General features: G+C 40.9%; 2 protein-coding genes across 2 annotated transcripts in view; one reads left to right on the top strand and one right to left on the bottom strand.

Moving 5' to 3' along the window:
- Positions 1-6: 6 nt before the first annotated feature.
- JAML (junction adhesion molecule like) overlaps positions 7-20,510 on the top strand; it is a 34,803-nt gene continuing 14,299 nt past the window's right edge. The window contains exons 1-5 of the mRNA XM_059068293.2: positions 7-79; positions 11,159-11,221; positions 14,108-14,262; positions 15,651-15,876; positions 19,852-19,964. Coding sequence (XP_058924276.1) covers positions 11,179-11,221; positions 14,108-14,262; positions 15,651-15,876; positions 19,852-19,964 — 537 coding nt within the window. The 5' untranslated portion in view covers positions 7-79; positions 11,159-11,178. The remainder of the gene's footprint in view (positions 80-11,158; positions 11,222-14,107; positions 14,263-15,650; positions 15,877-19,851; positions 19,965-20,510) is intronic.
- Positions 3,442-3,840, bottom strand: LOC131759334 (cytochrome c oxidase subunit 7C, mitochondrial). Its single transcript, XM_059068292.2, has one exon. It carries the CDS (start codon positions 3,746-3,748, stop codon positions 3,557-3,559), a length of 192 nt encoding a protein of 63 aa, XP_058924275.1. The 5' UTR covers positions 3,749-3,840; the 3' UTR covers positions 3,442-3,556.

Raw genomic sequence — 20,510 nt, 5'->3', positions numbered from 1 at the left:
AAGTGTCTTCAGTCGGACTTGGCAACTGCAGTGGTGGGAGAGCTCAGTGCATTGCTTCTCCTGGCGTTCCTCATCTTGGGTAAGCAGTTTCTTTGTATTTCTTAAACGGTGACTTGAACTTTTCTCACTCGGAAGAAGGCTGGCTCTAAAAGTATTCATTTAATGGCAATCCTTTTGGATTGTGATTCTGTAGTGTAGAGTAACTTGTGTTAAGATGCTCAGAGAAAAAAGGAGTAAGTTTTGCTCTTAATAAAAGAGTAAATGATAATGATGATGATGATGACGGTGATAAGGCTTTAGTTTTTTCTTTCTAACATCTTTATTGGAGTATAATTGCTTTACAATGGTGTGTTAGTTTCTGCTTTACAACAAAGTGAATCAGCTATACATATACATATATCCCCATATCTCCTCCCTCTTGTGTCTCCCTCCCATCCTCCCTATCCCACACCTCTAGGTGGTCACAAAGCACCGAGATGATCTCCCTCTGCTATGTGGCTGCTTCCTACTAGCTATCTATTTTACATTTGGTAGTGTATATATGTCCATGCCACTCTCTTACTTCGTCCTAGCTTATCCTTCCCCCTCCCCATGTCCTCAAGTCCATTCTCTATGTCTGTGTCTTTATTCCTGTCCTGCCCCTAGGTTCTTCAGAACAATTTTTTTTTAGATTCCAAATATATGTGTTAGCATACAGTATTTGGTTTTCTCTTTCTGACTTACTTCACTCTGTATGACAAACTCTAGGTCCATCCACCTGACTACAAATAACTCAATTTCATTTCTTTTCATGACTGAATAATATTCCATTGTATATATGTGCCACATATTTATCCATTAATCTGTCGATGGACACTTAGGTGGCTTCCATGTACTGGCTATTGTAAATAGAGCTGCAATGAACATTGTGATACATGTCTCTGTTTGAATTATGATTTTCTCAGGGTATATGCCCAGTAGTGGGATTGCTGGGTCATATGGTATTCTATTTTTAGTTTTTTAAGGAACCTCCATACTGTTCTCCATAGTGGCTGTATCAATTTACATTCCAACCAACAGTGCAGGAGGGTTCTCTTTTCTCCACACCCTCTCCAGCATTTATTGTTTGCAGATTTTTTGATGATGGCGATTCTGACTGGTGTGAGGTGATACCTCATTGTAGTTTTGATTTGCATTTCTCTAATGATTAGTGATGTTGAGCATCATTTCATGTGTTTGTTGGCAATCTGTATATCTTCTTTGGAGAAATGTCTATTTAGGTCTTCTGCCCATTTTTGGATTGGGTTGTTTGTTTTTTTGCTATTGAGCTGTATGAGCTGCTTGTATATTTTGGAGATTAAACCTTTGTCAGTTGCTTCATTTGCAAATATTTTCTCCCATTCTGAGGGTTGTCTTTTCATCTTGTTTATAGCTTCCTTTGTTGTGCAAAAGCTTTAAGTTTCATTAGGTCCCATTTGTTTATTTTTGTTTTTATTTTCATTTCTCTAGGAGGTGGGTCAAAAAGGATCTTGCTGTGATTTATGTCACAGAGTGTTCTGCCTGTTTTCCTCTAAGAGTTTCATAGTGTCTGGCCCTACACTTAGGACTTTAATCCATTTTGAGTTTATTTTTGTGTATGGTGTTAAAGAGTGTTCTAATTTCATTCTTTTACATGTAGCTGTCCAGTTTTCCCAGCACCACTTATTGAAGAGGCTGTCTTTTCTCCATTGTATATTTTTGCCTCCTTTATCAAAAATAAGGTAACTATATGCGCATGGGTTTATCTCTGGGCTTTCTATCCTGTTCCATTGATCTATATTTCTGTTTTTGTGCCAGTACCATACTGTCTTGATTACTATAGCTTTGTAGCATAGTCTGAAGTCCAGAAGCCTCATTCCTCCAGCCCCGTTTTTCTTTCTCAAGATTGCTTTGGCTATTTGGGGGTCTTTTGTATTTCCATACAAATTGTGAAATTTTTTGTTCTAGTTCTATGAAAAATGCCAGTGGTAGTTTGATAGGGATTGCATTGAATCTGTAGATTGCTTTGGGTAGTAGAGTCATTTTAACAATGTTGATTCTTCCAATCCAAGAAAGTGGTATATCTCTCCATCTGTTTGTATCATCTTTAATTTCTTTCATCAGTGTCTTATAGTTTTCTGCATACAGGTCTTTTGTCTCCTTAGGGAGGTTTATTCCTAGGTATTTTATTATTTTTGTTGCAGTGGTAAATGGGAGTGTTTCCTTAATTTATCTTTCAGATTTTTCATCATTAGTGTATAGGGATGCAAGAGATTTCTGTGCATTAATTTTGTATCCTGCAACTTTACCAAATTCATTGATTAGCTCTAGTAGTTTTCTGATGACATCTTTAGAATTCTCTATGTATAGTATCATGTCATCTGCAAACTGACAGTTTTACTTCTTCTTTTCCAATTTGTATTCCTCTTATTTATTTTTCTTCTCTGATTGCTAGGACTTCCAAAACTATGTTGAATAATAGTGGTGAGAGTGGACATCCTTGTCTTGTTCCTGATCTTAGAGGAAATGGTTTCAGTTCTTCACTACTGAGAACGATGTTTGCTGTGGGTTTGTCATATATGGCCTTTATTATGTTGAGGCAAGTTCCCTCTATGCCTACTCTCTGGTGGGTTTTTTTTAATCATAAATGGGTGTTGAATTTTGTCAAAAGCTTTTTCTGCATCTATTGAGATGATCATATGGTTTTTCTCCTTCAATTGGTTAATATGGCTCATCACATTGATTGATTTGCATATATTGAAGAATCCTTGCTTTCCTGGGATAAATCCCACTTGATCATGGTGTATGATCCTTTTAATGTGCTGTTGGATTCTGTTTGCTAGTATTTTGTTGAGGATTTTTGCATCTATGTTCATCAGTGATATTGGCCCATAGTTTTCTTTCTTTGTGATGTCTTTGTCTGGCTTGGGTATCAGGGTGATGGTGGCCTCATAGAATGAGTTTGGGAGTGTTCCTCCCTCTGCTATATTTTGGAAGAGTTTGAGAAGGGTAGGTGTTAACTCTTCTCTAAATGTTTGATAGAATTCACCTGTGAAGCCATCTGGTCCTGGGCTTTTGTTTGTTGGAAGACATTTAATCACAGTTTCAATTTCATTACTTGTGATTGGTCTGTTCATATTTTCTGTTTCTTCGTGGTTCAATCTTGTAAGGTTATACCTTGCTAAGAATTTGTCCATTTCTTCCAGGTTGTCCATTTTATTGGCATATAGTTGCTTGTAGTAATCTCTCATGATCCTTTGTATTTCTGCAGTGTCAGTTGTTACTTCTCTTTTTTCATTTCTAATTCTATTGATTTGAGTCTCCTTTCTTTTTTTCTTGATGAGTCTGGCTAGTGGTTTATCAATTTTGTTTATCTTCTCAAAGAACCAGCTTTTAGTTGTATTGATCTTAGCTATTGTTTCCTTCCTTTTTCATTTATTTCTTTTTTTATTATAAGTTTATTTACAAACATATCTAGGATGCTGAGTTCAAGAGTTTGATCCTTTTTTCAAAGAGACTGCACATCTTAAAATGCTCCTCTTTGTATCTGTCTCATAGATTATTTTTTAAGCAGTTGGTGTCTTACTATATAGAAAGGTGCAGCAAATCCAGTCCCAAAGTACAAAGTCATCATAGCTAGTAACCGCCACTTGTTTTCCACTGAAAATGGTAAATTCTTCCCCGGACCCTCCTCATAGTGGCTCCTACGGACCACAGAGGTTGTGAACCTCCGGATGCTTTGTCCCAACATAGTGCTGTTGGAAGCCCTGTGAAAGCCGCAGAAACTGAAGGCGGAAGAAATGGCGGCAGCACACCCGACACTCCTTTCCTCACGACCTTGTTCCTCTCTTCATTTATTTCTGATCTGATCTTTATGATTTCTTTCCTTTTGCTAATTTTGGGTTTTTTTGTTCTTCTTTCTCTAATTGGCTTAAGTGTAAGGTTAGGTTATTTATTTGAGATGTTTATTGTTTCTTGAGGTAGGATTGTATTGCTATAAATTTCCCTCTTAGAACTACTTTTGCTGCATCCCAAAGGTTTTCAGTCATCTTGTTTTCATTGTCGTTTGTTTCTAGGTATTTTTTGATTTTCCCTTTGATTTCTTCAGTGATCTCTTGGTAATTTAGTAATGTATTGTTTAGCCTCCATGTGTTTGTAATTTTTACAGATTTTTTCCTGTAATTGATGTCTAGTCTCATAGTGTTGTGGTCAGAAAAGATACTTGATACAATTTCAATTTTCTTAAATTTACCAAGGCTTGATTTGTGACCCAAGATATGATCTATCCTGGAGAATGTTTTGAGAAGAAAGTATATTCTGTTGTTTTTGGATGGAATGTCCTATAAATATCAATTAAGTCCATCTTGTGTAATGTATCATTTAAAGCTTGTGTTTCCTTATTTATTTTCATTTTGGATGAAAATAAACCCCACTGGTGAAAGTGGGGTGTTAAAGTCCCCTCCTATGATTGTGTTACTGTCAATTTCCCCTTTTATGGCTGTTAGCATTTGCCTTAAGTATTGAGGTGCTCCTATGTTGGGTGCATAAATATTTACAATTGTTTTATCTTCTTGGATTGATCCCTTGATCATTATGTTGTGTCCTTCTTTGTCCCTTGTCATAGTCTTTATTTTAAAGACTATTTTGTCTGATATGAGAATTGCTACTCCAGCTTTCTTTTGATTTCCATTTGCATGGAATATCTTTTTCCATCTCCTCACTTTCAGTCTGTATGTGCCCCTAGGTCTGAAGTGGGTCTCTTGTAGACAGCATATATATGGGTCTTGTTTTAGTATCCATTCAGCCAGTCTATGTCTTTTGGTTGGAGCATTTAATCCATTTTATTTAAGGTAATTATCAATAGGTGTGATGTTCCTATTACCATTTTCTTAATTGTTTTGGGTTTGTTATTGTAGGTCTTTTCCTTATCTTGTGTTTTCTGCCTAGAGTAATTCCTTTAGCATTTGTTGTAGAGCTGGTTTGGTGGTGCTGAATTCTCTTAGCTTTTGCTTGTCTGTAAAGATTATAATTTCTCCATCGAATCTGAATGAGATCCTTGCTGAGTAGAGTAATCTTGGGTGTAGGTTTTTCCCTTTTATCACTTTAAATATGTCCTGCCACTCCCTTCTGGCTTGCAGAGTTTCTGCTGAAAGATCAGCTGTTAACCTTATGGGGATTCCCTTGTTTGTTATTTGTTGCTTTTCCCTTGCTGCTTTTAATATTTTTTCTTTGTATTTAATTTTTGATAGTTTGATTAATATGTGTCTTGGCATGTTTCTCCTTGGATTTATCCTGTATGGGACTCTCTGCACTTCTTGGACTTGATTGACTATTTCCTTTCCCATATTAGGGAAGTTTTCAACTATAATATCTTCAAATATTTTCTTGATCCCTTTCTTTTTCTCTTCTTCTTCTGGGTCCCCTATAATTTGAATGTTGGTGCATTTAATGTTGTCCCAGAGCTCTCTGAAACTGTCCTCAATTCTTTTCATTCTTTTTTCTTTATTCTGCTCTCTGGTAGTTATTTCCACTATTTTACCTTCCAGGTCACTTATCCGTTCTTCTGCCTCAGTTATCCTGCTATTGATTCCTTCTGGAGAATTTTTAATTTTATTTATTGTGTTCATCATTGTTTGTTTGCTCTTTAGTTCTTCTAGGTCCTTGTTAACTGTTTCTTATATTTTCTCCATTCTATTTCCAAGATTTTGGATCATCTTTACTATCATTACTCTGAATTCTTTTTCAGGTAGACTGCCTCTTTCCTCTTCATTTGTTTGGTGTGGTGGGTTTTTACCTTGCTTCTTCATCTGCTGTGTGTTTCTCTGTCTTCTCATTTTGCTTAGCTTACTGTGTTTGGGGTCTCCTTACCCCAGGCTGCAGGTTCGTAGTTCCTGTTGTTTTTGTTGTCTTCCCCCAGTGGATAAGGTTGGTTCAGTGGGTTGTGTAGGCTTCCTGGTGGAGGGGACTGCTGCCTGTGTTTTGGTGGTTGAGGCAGGATCTTGTTTTTCTGGTGGGCAAGACTGCATCCGGTGGTGTCTTTTGGGGGTGTCTGTGACCTTGTTATGATTTTAGGCAGCCTCTCTGCTAATGGGTGGTGTTGTGTTCCTGTCTTGCTAGTTGTTTGGCATAGGGTGTCCAGTATTGTAGCTTGTTGGTTGTTGAGTGGGGCTGGGTCTTAGCATTGAGATGGAGATCTCTGGGAGAGCTTTCGCTGTTTGATATTACGTGGAACCAGGAGGTCTCTGGTGGACCAATGTCCTGAACTCGGCTCTCCCACCTCAGAGGCACAGGTCTGACACCCGATCAGAGCACAAAGACTCTGTCAGTCACCTGGCTCTAGTTACAAACAATAAAGCAGGGCAGTCAGGCAGTTTAACACATCTTGAGTTCAGCAACCACCTTACACTACAATCTTCATTCAAATCTCAAAATGAACTCATATCAGATTTGTCTTTATTCAGCAGAACACTCTCAAACTCAACTGTGGTGCTTCCTCCTTCCATGTTTTTTCACATCACATCTTAGTTTATCACCTGCTCTACGCATCTTTAAATGGTTCCTACTCCTTCAAGGCTTTAGCTTTTAAGTTGCCTGTGGCTTTGGGTAGAGCTGTGACTAGCTGTCCTTGGACTCATGGCAGAACTCTTTCTTCACTATTTCTTTTCTCCCAGTCCTAGACAGGCCAATATTTAACCTTAAGAAGTCAGGAAGTTAAACCTCCCTAGAGAGCTAGGCTGTTGTCCATACTTGCCTCACCCTCTGCATAGCCCTGATGTCAGGAAAGATGAAGTAGGATGGTTTAGATAGAACCCATTCTAAAGGAGAGAGCAGGAGTAATGACTCTCAAGGTCCCCTTCAAGTACAGGGTTGACCTATGTAACTGAGACTGTATTATAAGAAACTATGTAACCTACCAGTCTGTATTGAATGGTCTTGGAAGGAAAAACAAGGATGCATTTTAAGAGGTTCATGCCTCAGAGTGGTTATGTAGACTTGTATACCTAAAAACATCCAAAAGCCTGGAGGTACACAGTGATGTGTAAACTGAGGGGACTTAGCATTGCATGCAGAGCAGCTGCCTGAGTGAGGGAGGGCAGTGAGGTTGTCTGTGTGCTTAGTGGTTGCTTGTCCCCACTAGGGGCAAGCGCTTTGACAGAGAGAGTGCCTCTCCCTTATTTTGTCTTGTAATGTTGTAACATTTGGGGGTCATTTCCACATCCTGTGTTGTAGTCTCATTGTCATGAGTCTCTTTTCTGAAGATCTTTTTTTCTGTTATAATTGTGCCAAGGACAACAATTCCCCTACACTGGGGAAAAGGGGGTCCTGATACTTACAACTCCCCAGGAGTGATAGAAGGTATTTGCCAAGAGTTATACTCTGAAAGAGCCATAAGCTCAGGTCCAAACATTTGGCCAACATGTGAGATAACTTACTATGCAGAATTATCTCAAGAACATGCTGGTGAAGAGATGTTAGTATCTGGGAAAGGAAGCAGGCTAAGCTGAGGATTCATTTGGAATCTATCAAGGTGCTGAAGGTGCATTTGAATCCTTTGGTTAGATTTTTAGAGACTGAGATTCATATATATATATTCTGAATTATATATCTGAATGATAAAATTCTGAACTATATATATATATGTGTGTAATATCTATCTATCTGTATTATATGGTAGGAATTTCTGAATATTTGCCAACTAACTAGGAATCTTGAAATTTGACTAGTGTTCTTGGCCTGGTTAGGTGTTATTAGTTCCTCTGATGAGTGGTCCCTGGGCTCTCACTCTGGGTCTTACTCTGTGCTGGCGTTGGAGATGCACTGTCCCATAGCCACAGCTCTTGGCCTCATGGGGGTGAGGGTGGAGAGCAAGACTTTAATCAAACAAGCACATAAGTAAATAGATAATTAGAAGTTGTGACAAATGCCCTAAAGGGAAGAGAAATGGTACTATTAAAACATATGGCTAGGGTCTGCCCTGGGAAGGGTGGTTCAGGAGAGGTTTTCCTGAGGAAATTACATTTAATTTGAGATCCGAAAGATGAACAGGAGTTAACTAGGGGAAGGGGGTGGGAAGAACATTCAGTCAGGGGGAGCAGATTAATCTTGTTTTGGTAAATGAAGTTCAGGGAAGCTTTGCTGTAAAACATTCATTACTTTCACATACATGGAAGAGCAGTACAGGCTAGTAAGGAGACAGGCTCTGATCCAGAATGCCCGGGTGTTATTAGGCAAGTCACTTCACCAATCCGTGCCTCAGTTTCCTCATTTGTAAAACCTTATAGGGGGCTGTGAGAATTAAATTGGTTAATGTGCAGAGCGCTCAGACAGTGCCTGGCATATAACCTTCTCTAGTTTATTGAGTATCCACTACTGATTTCTAGTGTGGTGCTATATTAACTAGGGGGAAAAAGTCCGACCCTTTAATGTTAAAAATGAGGCCCGGGGAGACTGAGTGGTTTCCCAAATATCAAAGAATTAGCTAATGGAATGTCTGATCTGGGAAGAGAATTTTTTAAAAACGTAATACTTTTTATGTTAAACCATTGCTTCTCTATTCATTCACACAGAGTTCTAGTGGTGCACTTGAGTACTTAAGACGGAAAATGGGTATCTTCTATTTATCAGATTTTTGCACATTTCTTGGAATTTGTTTGAAAATGGTTTGGGTATGGCTCTGTGTGTCTTGAGGTTGGTGACTAGATTCAGAGTCTTTTTGGGGTCACCGGTTTCCTCTTAGAATAGAGTGGTGCATTTGCATGATGTCTAAGTTGATTTCAGTTTGATGGTTGTATTGGCAGCTATCAGCACTTGTCCAGTATATGCCAGGCACTTCACCGATACTGTAACAGGGGTGTGGGACACTCATAAATGAGACGCATATGGTCCTGCCCCTGAGAGTGTAGATAAGTCTACCCTGTAATCAATGCTTACTCCTCCATGCAAATGGCTCACTGCTTTCGGGAATATATGAGAGCTGTTTGCTGAGCAGTGAAGGGAGCACAGCCAACTCCCTGGAGAAGAATTCATCCAGAACACAACAGGGATCTTAGATGTCTGAGATATGATGAATTAGAGTTATGATATAAAGGAAGCCCTTTATCATGCTCACCCATGTATGCGTAGAGTAAGGTATGTGTCATGCAGCAGGAATAAAGCTGTGGCTATCCTGAGAGAGAGCTTGTATTTTCATTAGAAGTACTCATATTTGGGGAAATTTAATGTGACTTTTGGTATATCTGAGTCAGTGTAGTTGTTATCTACATTGTTGTAATGGAATTCAAGAACCGAAACTTAAAAAGTTTCCAGTTCATTCTGATTCATCATTTGCCATTCTTGTAAAGGTAGATTCTCAGAACCCAAAATCTCCTCTAAAGCTACAAACTCTGTTTCCTATCTGACTTTTAGGCTATAAAAATAGGATCTTATGTGGTAATGCTTTCTATTTTTCAAAGCACCGTTATCTGCATTATCACATTTGATCCTTGTGTTGTTATCCCCATGTTATAGGCGAGGAAACTGAGGTTCCGCAAGGTCAATGGACTTTCTGCATAAGTGAGACCTAGGTAGGGCCACCTTAAACAGTTTGACCCTGATTTTCCAGATGGAGGATTTTGTTGATTAGAATACAGGTAAGAAGGGCTTCCCTGGTGGCGCAGTGGTTGAGAATCCGCCTGCTGATGCAGGGGACACGGGTTCATGCCCCGGTCTGGGAAGATCCCACATGCCGCTGAGCGGCTGGGCCCGTGAGCCATGGCTGCTGAGCCTGCGCGTCCGGAGCCTGTGCTCTGCAACGGGAGAGGCCACAACAGTGAGAGGCCCGCGTACTACGGAAAAAAAAAAAAAAGAATACAGGTAAGAAATCTCTTACTGTGCTCTAGAGCCCGCGAGCCACAACTACTGAGGCCACGTGCCACAACTACTGAAGCCTGCGTGCCTAGAGCCCGTGCTCCGCAACAAGAGAAGCCACTGCAATAAGAAGCCTGCGCACCGCAACGAAGAGTAGCCCCCGCTTGCCACAACTAGAGAAATCCCGTGCACAGCAACGAATACCCAATGCAGCCAGAAAGAAAGAAGGAAAGAAAGAAAGACAAAACAGCAAACATCAAACAGACAAATTATTTTTAAAAAATACCTCTCTTAGGTAATCATTTTTTATACATTAAAATGGCCACCACACGTGCTGGACTTCCAGCAGAGCCGGGTAGGGTACTATGATGTTAATACACAAAGAAGACCTTTCCTCCTAGCATATTCTGAGGTGGAATTACTCCAAGATGTTAGGGGTGCAGGGATCATGACTGAGACCAGCCACAGTAGTAGGTAGGAACCCAAGGCTTGTTGAATTGTAACTCCTTGGAGTTAGGGTGCTTCTGTTTTGTTAAGAAAATTGCAGGGCATTGTGCAGACAGTGAAGTCTTTCCCAGGAGCTGGTGGATGCAGTGAAATTAATACCACAGAGATAATATAGATGTTTTAAAAGTACTTTTGCCCATGCACAACCCAATTCTCATTCTATCCATGCTATCCTGCCTACAAAAGTAAAAAAATAGAAAAAAAATCTCACTGTGGACCTTTCATGTGGCTTCTTTGTGTCATAGAACTTGGTGAATGCCTTAACTGAGTTTAAAAAATTTCCTCGAATTTTTGTGTATCTCTTTTCTTACACGTCCAGAACATTCTTTATATATTTAAAGGTAGTCATTTTCATTTAGTTGGAGAGATAAGTAAAAATTTCAGGCTGAGTGTCCTGTAATCTTTTGTTTATGTGAAACTCTCAGGTTATAGATTGTCTAGGGTTGTCCTCTCAAGGCTATCCTGGAATTGTTTGCTTTTTCTCTCCTTAAAAGCAACTTTCATCTGATCTTCCCTTATAGCCAGTCTGAGGCAGCCCACAAGTGACTCTCCAAACACCGCTCTGTTTTGTTTCAGCATAGCAGTTACCAGCATCCGCTGTTTCTTATTTATTCATTTGCTGCTTTTTTTCCCTCTCCATCTCCCCTCCACGTGCAAGCTGCTCATGAGCCGGGACCTTGTCTCCCTTGCTCCATGCTGCAGCCCAGTGCCTCAGACAGAGGCTGACTCACAGAAGAACTCACCATTGATTTGTTAAATTAATGAACTTCTCTTGACACTATTTTCTGACTTTTTTTTTTCTTTTAAGGTTGAAAAATTGAGAGCAGCATGTTTTACCCACTGAAACTCATCCTGATGCCAGTGTTACTCAGTAAGTAGAAGCCAAGGGACCAAGGAGGGTATTTGGTTTCTTGTAAGTCTCATGCATGTTCAGAAGCCAGTTTTATATATTTTCATTTCCCCTTGCTTTGTTGAAAATGGGAACCCCAACCTGGAACTTCATAGTTTTGTTGAAACAGCCATTTTGCTGCAACAGCTGTTTTAGAAGCCAGGTAGGAGACTCTTGGAAAGCTGAATATTCCTCTGCTGCTATTAGAAACAGAATGCCTTTGGGTCCTGACTGGGTGTTTTAGGACCTTCCTATGGGATACAAAGAAAGTTTCTCGCTGGTATTCCTGCCCCTTAAATTGTTATCTTTAAAACCACAGCTAGTCTCAGATAGGAAATGAAATCACCAAAGGGAGTCCCAGAATCCCTGTAATTGTTTTCATGCTTTAGCTATGCTAGTCTTCTTGCAGTTCCTCAAATGCACTGCTCTGTTTCCCAGATTTGGATGGTTTCTTTTGCCTGGAACCTTCTCTCCCCACCTCACCCTAGCAAGCGTGCCTAGGCCTTCCTTATCCTTCAGGCTCCTCCTTAAGCTCCACTTTTAAAAAGCCTGCTCTGGCTGACTCATCAGACCAGGTTGGAGTCTCCTGTTCCTACAGTGCTCAGGGCTGCTTCTTCTTGCTAATCCCATCTCTTTCGACCTTTTGCATCCTTTTGTCCCCTTGTCTTCTCTTTATCCCATGGATGTAGCTCTGTTGGAAGAATAAATTAATTAGATGCTTTGCTCTCATAGCTTTTTATTTTTTTCTCTTTTTAAAAAAAACTTTAAAAAATTATTTGGTTGCTCTGGGTCTTAGTTGCGGCAGGCGGGCTCCTTAGTTGTGGCATGTGAACTCTTAGTTGTGGCATGCATGTGGGATCTAGTTCCCTGACCAGGGATGGACCCGGGCCCCCTGCATTGGGAGCGTGGGGTCTTAACCACTGTGCCACCAGGGAAGTCCCTATTTTTTTGTCTTTATAAAATATGGTTGATTTACAATGTTGTGTTAATTTCTGCTGTATAGCAAAGAGATTCAGTTATACATATACATACATTCTTTTTTATGTTCCATTATGGTTTATCACAGGGTATTGACTATAGTTCCCTGTAATATGCAGTAGGACCTTGTTGTTTATCTATTCTATTTTTCTCTTTATTATTAGTTTTTTAAACTTTGCATGGTGACCTAAACGCTGACTCAGCAAAGTACACAAAAGAATTGTCTTTGCTCTAATTCCAGGCAAAGCATAGCATGTGCACAAACATGCAGTCAGACAGACACACACGCATGAAACTGGTATGTATTAGAGAATTTTTTCCCCCATGGAATCAGGGTTATAAAAATCTCAAAGGCTATTTAGACATTTCCTGGGTGAAGCAGGCTGCAGGTTTTTGCCCTTCCATCCAGAGACTTAACAATCCAACCCCGTGTGGAGTGGCCTGGTGACATCAGGGGGTATTGTACTTCTTGGTGGAGAGGTTTTCCTCCTCTGTAAAAAGTCTCAATTTCTTCAGCCATTTCTGTACAAAGGTTACCCATCAGGCATAAGTTTATCTTTGCTTTGGTTGCTGCTCTTGCTTTCTAGCAAACTCATTTAATGCTACAGACAGTGCTCTTCATATTACATTAAATAAGCTTCTTATACCTTTAACCATACTTAAAGTTGCTCAGTTCTTCCTTACAGGAAAATTCCAGGTCGCTTTTGCAGGTACTTTTGATTTCTTTCAAAAAATAATTCCCTCCAGAGGGTGGAGAGTTCATGTTTTCTTTCACGTCCTCCCCACTGCGTGTTGCCTGCTGTGGGCAGGAAGTTAACACTCTTCTCTCAGGGCAACAGCTTGGATGGAGAGGTTGGCACATTTTCTGTTTATTCCCAAATTCGTTCACTTGGCTCTTCTTCGATAGGAACTGGCCAGCATCTAAATGTGTCTTTCTTGCTATGGTTATCTCTTTGCATAGAGCATGTTTTGTGAAAACAGAAATATCCATGTAATGGTTTTCTCTTTAGAAATGGTGTTTTCTTTAAGGGAAAAGAGAAATTACTTGAGCAATGGACAGATAGTGGAGGGGTACCGCATGGGCTAACCCTAGAGACTGGAAAGCCAGGGCTGAGGGCAGAGCTGGAGGAGGGAGGTGGGGAGAAGGCAAACACAATGGAAATTCAAGGGAGGAGCTGTGCTCTGTACTGGCCTAATTACAAGGACCTGCACTACAGCCAGAATTAGCCAGCAAATTCAGAGATAAGCTTTTGTAAAGGAACTAAAGAAGGAGAAAAGCAGGGGGAAGCAAAGATACCTGTGAACTGGCTTTTCAGTTAGGGAATGGGTGGGAAACTAGGAGCCAGAGACATCCCATTTCCTGTTTATGGGTGTCTAAATTCATGACCTGAAAGGAGAGACTTCAGGGTTTCTCTTCTCTTTTCTTCTTGTTTTGTTTTTGTTTTGTTTTGTTTTTCTGGCCAGCCACGTGGCTTGCAGGATCTTAGTTCCCCAACCAGGGATTGAACCTGCTCCCTCGGCAGTGAAAGGGCAGAGTCCTAACCACTGGACCACCAGGGAATTCCCTCTCTTCTTTCTTTAGAAAGGAGATTGCAGGGATGAATTCTAGAAAAGGGGAAGGGACTGGCTAGGAGCACGGGACCAGTTAGCATCTATATAGCGTGAAGACTGTAGAACCCCTCTGACTTGAGCTACGTGGTGCGGAACTACAGGATATTTCTCTTACCCTTGGGAATGCCATGCTGGTTTGAATGAAGGGCCTCTGAACACTTTGTCCACGTTGGGTCATCTGGGGTGGAAAGGTGCATATACTTGGAGATTAATACTAATTTTTGTTGTTGAGTGTATTTGTCCGAATGATGCCTCCTCTTGCCTTCTTGACTTCTGTAGGTTATTCCTTGGGCCCGAATGACTTGATTGTTTCCTCTGTGGAGCTAACAGTCCACGTGGATGATTCAGCCCTGTTGGGATGTATTTTCCAGAGCACAGAAGAGAAACTTGTGACCAAGGTAGACTGGATATTCTCATCAGGAGAGCACTTCAAGGTAAGAAGGAGGAAACACTGCTGTGTATTAAAAGCCCCTGGCCAGTGGTGTCAGAATGTGGGGAGAGGGAGAGTCAGGTCATCCAGTGCCATGAGATGGGGTTGCAGGAGCTTGGGCTCTGGAGCTTGCCAGAACTGAGCCTTCTCCTAGTCTGGCCTCTTGGCTGTGTAATCAGCTGGGTAAATTACTCAAACTCTCTGACATTCAACTTCCCCATCTGTGAAGATGAAGGTGATTATAATAATGGTAATGCTTAACTTCTCAGGACCTTGAGAAGCTAATGGGAGACATGCACATAAAGTTCTTTAGTTCCTTTCCTCTATTTCTCCCATTTGTAGAGTAGCATAGGTGGGTGGGAGGGTGAGAAGAGTGAAAACGCATTGGTCTAGACAAAAAGGGTTATGGCCTAGGCACAGGAATGGAGTCACAGTAATCTTTTCTTTGGGGAGGGGGCAGATTCTTTCAGCACTCCACTGACCCATTTATGTGCTGGGGAATCATCTCTTTCTCCTTCACAGCTGCTTAAAGTGTTGGCATTAGCAGATTCAGCATGGCTGAGTGAAGGCCTTTCATGGGAGCTCTTGGGATTAGGAAACAGTGTATTAAGCCTCATCTGAGAGTCTGTGAAAATACTTGTATGTCAGGATCATTTGCGAAATATGTCCTAAGTAATATATTATTGACAATAAAGTCCCAACGTTTGCAAATGAAATATTGCTTTTGTAGCTCAGAGCATGTTATCCCCATAATGCTACTGTCACTCAAATTTTTATTACTATTTATTGTTATAAGAGGGAAATATCCATGGTCTAAGTGAAAATAAGAATTCCTACGGCTCCCCCTCCCAGTCTGTAAACCATTCCCTGTTGATGACTCCTTCTCACGCCTTATGATAAGCTGCCTGGAGGAGGGCAGAAAGGACAGCGGTAACAGACAACATGCTGGGGATTCTCACAACAGCCAGTCTGTGGGATTACATTTGGATGCCATCGAATGTGGGGGCCATGGCAGAACACAGGGTGAAGACGGGAGATGCTTTTCAAAAGTTGTGAGTTTGAATCTCCAGAGTGATCTTCAGAGTGGGTGTTACATTTTACCTTAAACTGGAAGAAATGGAAATGTGTTGACCCTGTTTCTCCAATTGTCTTTGTCTAAAATGAGCCACAGAGCCTTGTGCAAGTTAGTGTGTTGCCTGGCACATGATGATGGTGATGATGATGATGATGATGATGGTGATGATGATGATGATGAATTGGGTACCAAGTACTTTTTGATCACAGTGGTGATGATGACTATACTGCCTCCACAGAACAGGGGCTTTTGAATCCAGACTCCTGGGTCTGGTGCCACGGACTTTAAATTTTCTCTGATGTTGTATTGCTCTCCAGGATGATTACGTGCTCTTCTATTATGCCAACCTCAGTGTGCCTGTGGGGCGTTTCCAGAATCGTGTGAGCTTGGTGGGGGACATCTTACACCATGATGCTTCTCTTCTGTTGCAAAATGTGGAAGAGGCTGACCAGGGAAACTATACATGTGAAATCCGCTTCCAAATGGAGAGCCTGGTGTTCAAAAGAGCAGTGGTCCTGCATGTACTACCAGAGGAACCCAAAGGTACATAAATGCTTATTCAGAGAAGGGCGAAGGGGCAAGAGATTTGGTGTGCAGTGAGGGAAGCGAACTGATTTTGTTGAGCAAATGCCAGCCATTGTGCTATGCACTTACCATGGAGTGAGTCCTCAATAAAATAAAGATAATGATGATCATTATTATTACTTTAACATGTTTCAACCTCATGAAAATGCTGTGAAGGAAGTACTGTATTCTCCTTTTCATTTTACAGATGAGTTAACTGAGGCTTAGAGAGATTAAGTGACTTGCCTAAGGACATATTTATTAAATGGCATATCCAGTACTTGGACCCTGGTACCTCTGTCAACAAAGTCCATGTTTTTATTCACTATACCCTGATGCTTCCCATCAGTTATCCGCATTGATGTTGTGTCCATATTTTGTAGGTAACTATCTTAGGTGTTCTGGGGGATATAAAAGAAATGAGCAGATCTCTCTAACTTCCTAGGACCTCATGTTCCCACTTATAAACCAACAATCAGTAGATTGTTGGTTTTAAAAAACATGTTCTGTAGAACACTCAAGGTCCAAGGAACCTGGTGGACCACACAAAGGGTGAGAACAGGGCAGGGGATTGATAGAGGATCTAGTTGGGCAGGACCTTAGGCTTCCACCTCCACTACAACCAAAGTCATTTTCCTTTTTCCTGTTGTATTCATTGGGCTGCCAGATAAGATTTTGTTTGAAGAAAGAATTCTGCTGCTTTAAAAAGGTTGAAAAACCACAGAATTAGATACATTCTTTAAAAGTGTGAGATAGAAGGAACAGTCTTTAGCCTCAGGAGATCTTGCTGTTTAGTGAGTGAAGTAGAATCTGGACGCCCCTCTCCCTGCCAGCTAGTTTAGGTCCATTCTTTCAATGAGCTCCTTTGGAGCACCCTGTCCTCCTCTCTGGTGATATTCAACACACCTGTTCAGTTGTGTCTCCCCTGCTCACCTGGATCTGTGTTCTTGATCCCATGACCAGCCCTAGACACAATGCCTGGTATAGAGCAAGCATTCAGTAAACATTTGTCAAATGAAGGAAATTCTTAAATTAGCATCCCTCACTTGAATCTGACTTCTAAAAAATGGAATGGTAGAAGGAATTGTAGAAGGTGGCCTCTGGCCTCTCCTAATTTTTCCTACTTTTTTTCAGTTGCATTTTTCTTTTGATTTTAAATCTATGGCTCTCCAGGAAGAAGAAATGAACCAACTGCCTGTGTTCCCCAAGGATTATCTTTGAGTTACCCCTTTCTACTTTGTTCTCTGATGCTGGGCCTGAGGACTACAAGCATGTCCTACAAAATGAGTGCCTATTCCTGCTTAGAAGAGACACAGAGGGAAGGAGCCCAAGGGAGGCAGTTTTAAGAACTGAGTCCATGGGTGCAGGCTAGAGCAATTTTAGGGGTAGTCAGATATTTCCCAGTAGCCAGTGGAGCAACTTGTATTTACTTTTCCTTTCCAGCCAGCGTGGGAATAGCTCTAACTCCTGACCATTTGCCTGGTGGCCATCTCCTTCCACGTGAAAACTCATCTAGATTTCCTCCACAAAGTTTATCCTTCAGTTTGTAATTTTTCTGTGTTTCTACTACTTCAACTCTTTTATTCATAGTTCTTATTTTAAACACTATAGACAATTTTCTTTTTTCTTTCTCTCTTTCTTAGGAATTTGCTTCCATTTTATTCTGTGAAAGGATTTTAAGGCATCTGAATGTGTGTGTTCATAGATTATATAATTATACTGTATAGATATATTGTATAATAGTTAATGAAAAGTATAAAGAGAACAAAAAGTAATTTTTATTCAAACTTGTGCATATAATTTCAGCCAGATGATCTTCATTTTTAAGATTCAAAGTTGAATTAAAGTTTTCATATCAGATGATTGCTTGAACAATGTTTTGAGTTTGGTTTAACATTTTGGAAACTATGTTGTTCAAGGAGAGAAAATACTCTTATTGAAGGGATTCTTGCCCATGGTAGGTAGTATAGTGTGTGAGCTGTAGGTGGCTTCTGGATCCCTAACTTCATTACTCTATTATTTTTATTCTATTCTAATCTCTCCTCAATTTATAAAGGTCTATGATTCTAGAAGGGAGGCAATATAATGAAATAATTAAAAGCCCATGTTTTGGAATCACACCTAACAGTGCTTTAAATCCTAATTTAGAGAAAGTTCCTGATATTTGGAAAACAAAATTTCAGTGGTATAGACAATTTTCTTCCAAATAAAAATAATATTAACTTCCCATATTTTTGCTCTAGAATCAGCCATCCTTCCACTTATGTGAGGTGGTAACAGTAAAGGGAGTGAGAAAGCGTGGGCTTTGTTTTCACTCAGGCCTGGGTTTGAGTGCTGGCTCTGCCTTTTACTGGCCATGAAGCTCTGGGCTCTTTCACTTTCTTCCTCTGTGAAATGGGAGAGTAATAGTGCATATCTCAAAATATTGTAATGACTAGGTGATATCCTAGGTGTCTAGCACATGCCTGGTGTGTTGAAGGAACTCAGAATGCTCAGTTCTTATTATTGCATTTAAAAAATAGGGTTCAATTCTTAATATACTCATGGATTTAGAGGGTGTTTCCTCCCTTATTGGTATTCTTTGCAGTGAATTTTTATTACTTCCAAAATAATTCCCTCCATAGAGTTTTTTTTGTTGTTGTTGTTGTTGGTTTTGTTTTGATTTGTTTGCGGTACGCGGGCCTCTCGCTGTTGTGGCCTCTCGCGTTGCGGAGCACAGGCTCCGGACGTGCAGGCTCAGCGGCCATGGCTCACGGGCCCAGCCGCTCCGCGGCATGTGGGATCTTCCCGGACCGGGGCACGAAGCCGTGTCCCCTGCATCGGCAGGTGGACTCTCAACCACTGCGCCACCAGGGAAGCCCTCTCCATAGAGTTTTGAGTTCATAATATTTTCATTTGCTTTCCTCCCATTGTGCGTCTTTCCTCCTGGGTGGGACGTTAACGCTCTCCCAGGGACACAATTTGGACGAAAAGGTTAGCTGATGCACTGTGTTCCTTTATGAGCTCCGCTTAATGCTCTTTTGAAGGAACTCTGTCCAGTTAAGACCTAGGCTTGTGTCTCCCTTAAATATCATCCTGCCTTTCTTTTCTTAATTGACTTTGTGGTCAATTTGTATAGAGCACTATTGAAAAATCAGAAGCATCTTTTAATTGTTTTCTTCTTCAGGGACTTCTTGAAATGACTAAAGCAGTATGATGGGATCAGCTGCTTATACAAATAAGCAGGAGGAAGAGACTATGTGTTGGAAAGCCAGGAGCAGGGGGAGGGGGGAGCAGATGAGGAAGTGGGGGCAGGGATTAAAATAGAAAGAAAAGCCAAGAGGAAAACTGTCTGTTGTCTTGGCCTAATTAGCAAGCAGTCCTGTGACCTGTACTCTAGCCAGAATTGTCCCAAGCAAGTCCTAAGACAACTTGTAGAAGAAGAAAAGAAGCTGAAGAGAGTTACCCATGATTCAGTTTTTCAGCTAGGAGAGCCAGTAGGTTATTTATAAGAATGAGAGTTATATAACTTTTCACTTCCTGTTTATGTTAAGCAGATGTGGGTATCTAAGTTGGTGAACAGAACGTGGGGGGCTTCCATGTTTTCTGTACTTTCTTTATTACAAGCTTGAAGTGGAGTTGGGGCTTGTGGGAGAAGTTCTAGAAAAGGAGAAGGAGAAAGGAATTAAGGAGAGCCAGAAGGTGTTTACTGAAGTCAGTGGGACCCCTCAGACTTGATGTATGTCAGTAGTTAGAGGGTACTACTGTCTTATCTTTGGGGTATTGTGTGGGTTTGAGTGAGAGGCCTCTGAGCGCTCTGACCACACAGAATAATCTGGATCATCTGTGGACGGAAAGTGTGCAGTATTTGGTGGTGACATTGATTTTACCGTTGAGGATCTTTGGCTAAATATTATCTCTTCTAGAAGTTCTTTGACTTCTTGAGTTTGACTTGATTTACCATTTTATCCCCAGAGCTCATGGCTCATGTGGGTGATTCGACTCAGATGGGATGTGTTTTCCACAGCACAGAAGAGAAACACATGACCAGGGTAGACTGGATGTTCTCATCAGGAGAGCACACCAAGGTAAGGAGGAGAAACCCTCATTGTGTATAAGAAGCCCCTGGCCGATGCTGTCAGGGCAGAGGGGGGAGATCAAGAATCCAGGCGCCAGGTGCCATGTGGTGGTTTTGTGAGGGCTTGGGCTTTGGGGCTTGGCAAATCTGGGCCTCTCAGCTCAGCCACTTGGCTGGGCAATTTCAGCTTCCAGTTGGGAAAAATGATTCTAATGAAGATGATGAAGAAGAAGAAGTAGATGCTGCTGCTGCTCAGCTTTTCAGGTTGTCAAGACGCATGCAGGAGGCGGCTGGTGTAAAGCATCTGTACATGACTTGACCACTGCATTTTACTTTAATTTCTCTTCTCCCTTCTCCTTTTTGTAGAGTCCATGGGATAGCAAGGGGGTTGATTTTGGTGGCCTAGCCAAGAAATCAATGGGCTAGGCATAAGTACAATTGTGTTCTTATTCTTTTTTTAAAATTAAAAAAATGTTTTTAATTTTTAATTAATTTTATTGGAGTATAGTTGCTTTACAATGTTGTGTTAGTTTCTACTGTACAGCAAAGTGAATCA

This window comes from Kogia breviceps, chromosome 7 (genome assembly GCF_026419965.1).
Source record: "Kogia breviceps isolate mKogBre1 chromosome 7, mKogBre1 haplotype 1, whole genome shotgun sequence".
In the NCBI taxonomy this organism is placed as follows: domain Eukaryota; kingdom Metazoa; phylum Chordata; class Mammalia; order Artiodactyla; family Physeteridae; genus Kogia; species Kogia breviceps.
The sequence above is the reverse complement of the archived record's forward strand: the minus strand, read 5'-3'. Positions and strand labels throughout refer to the sequence as shown.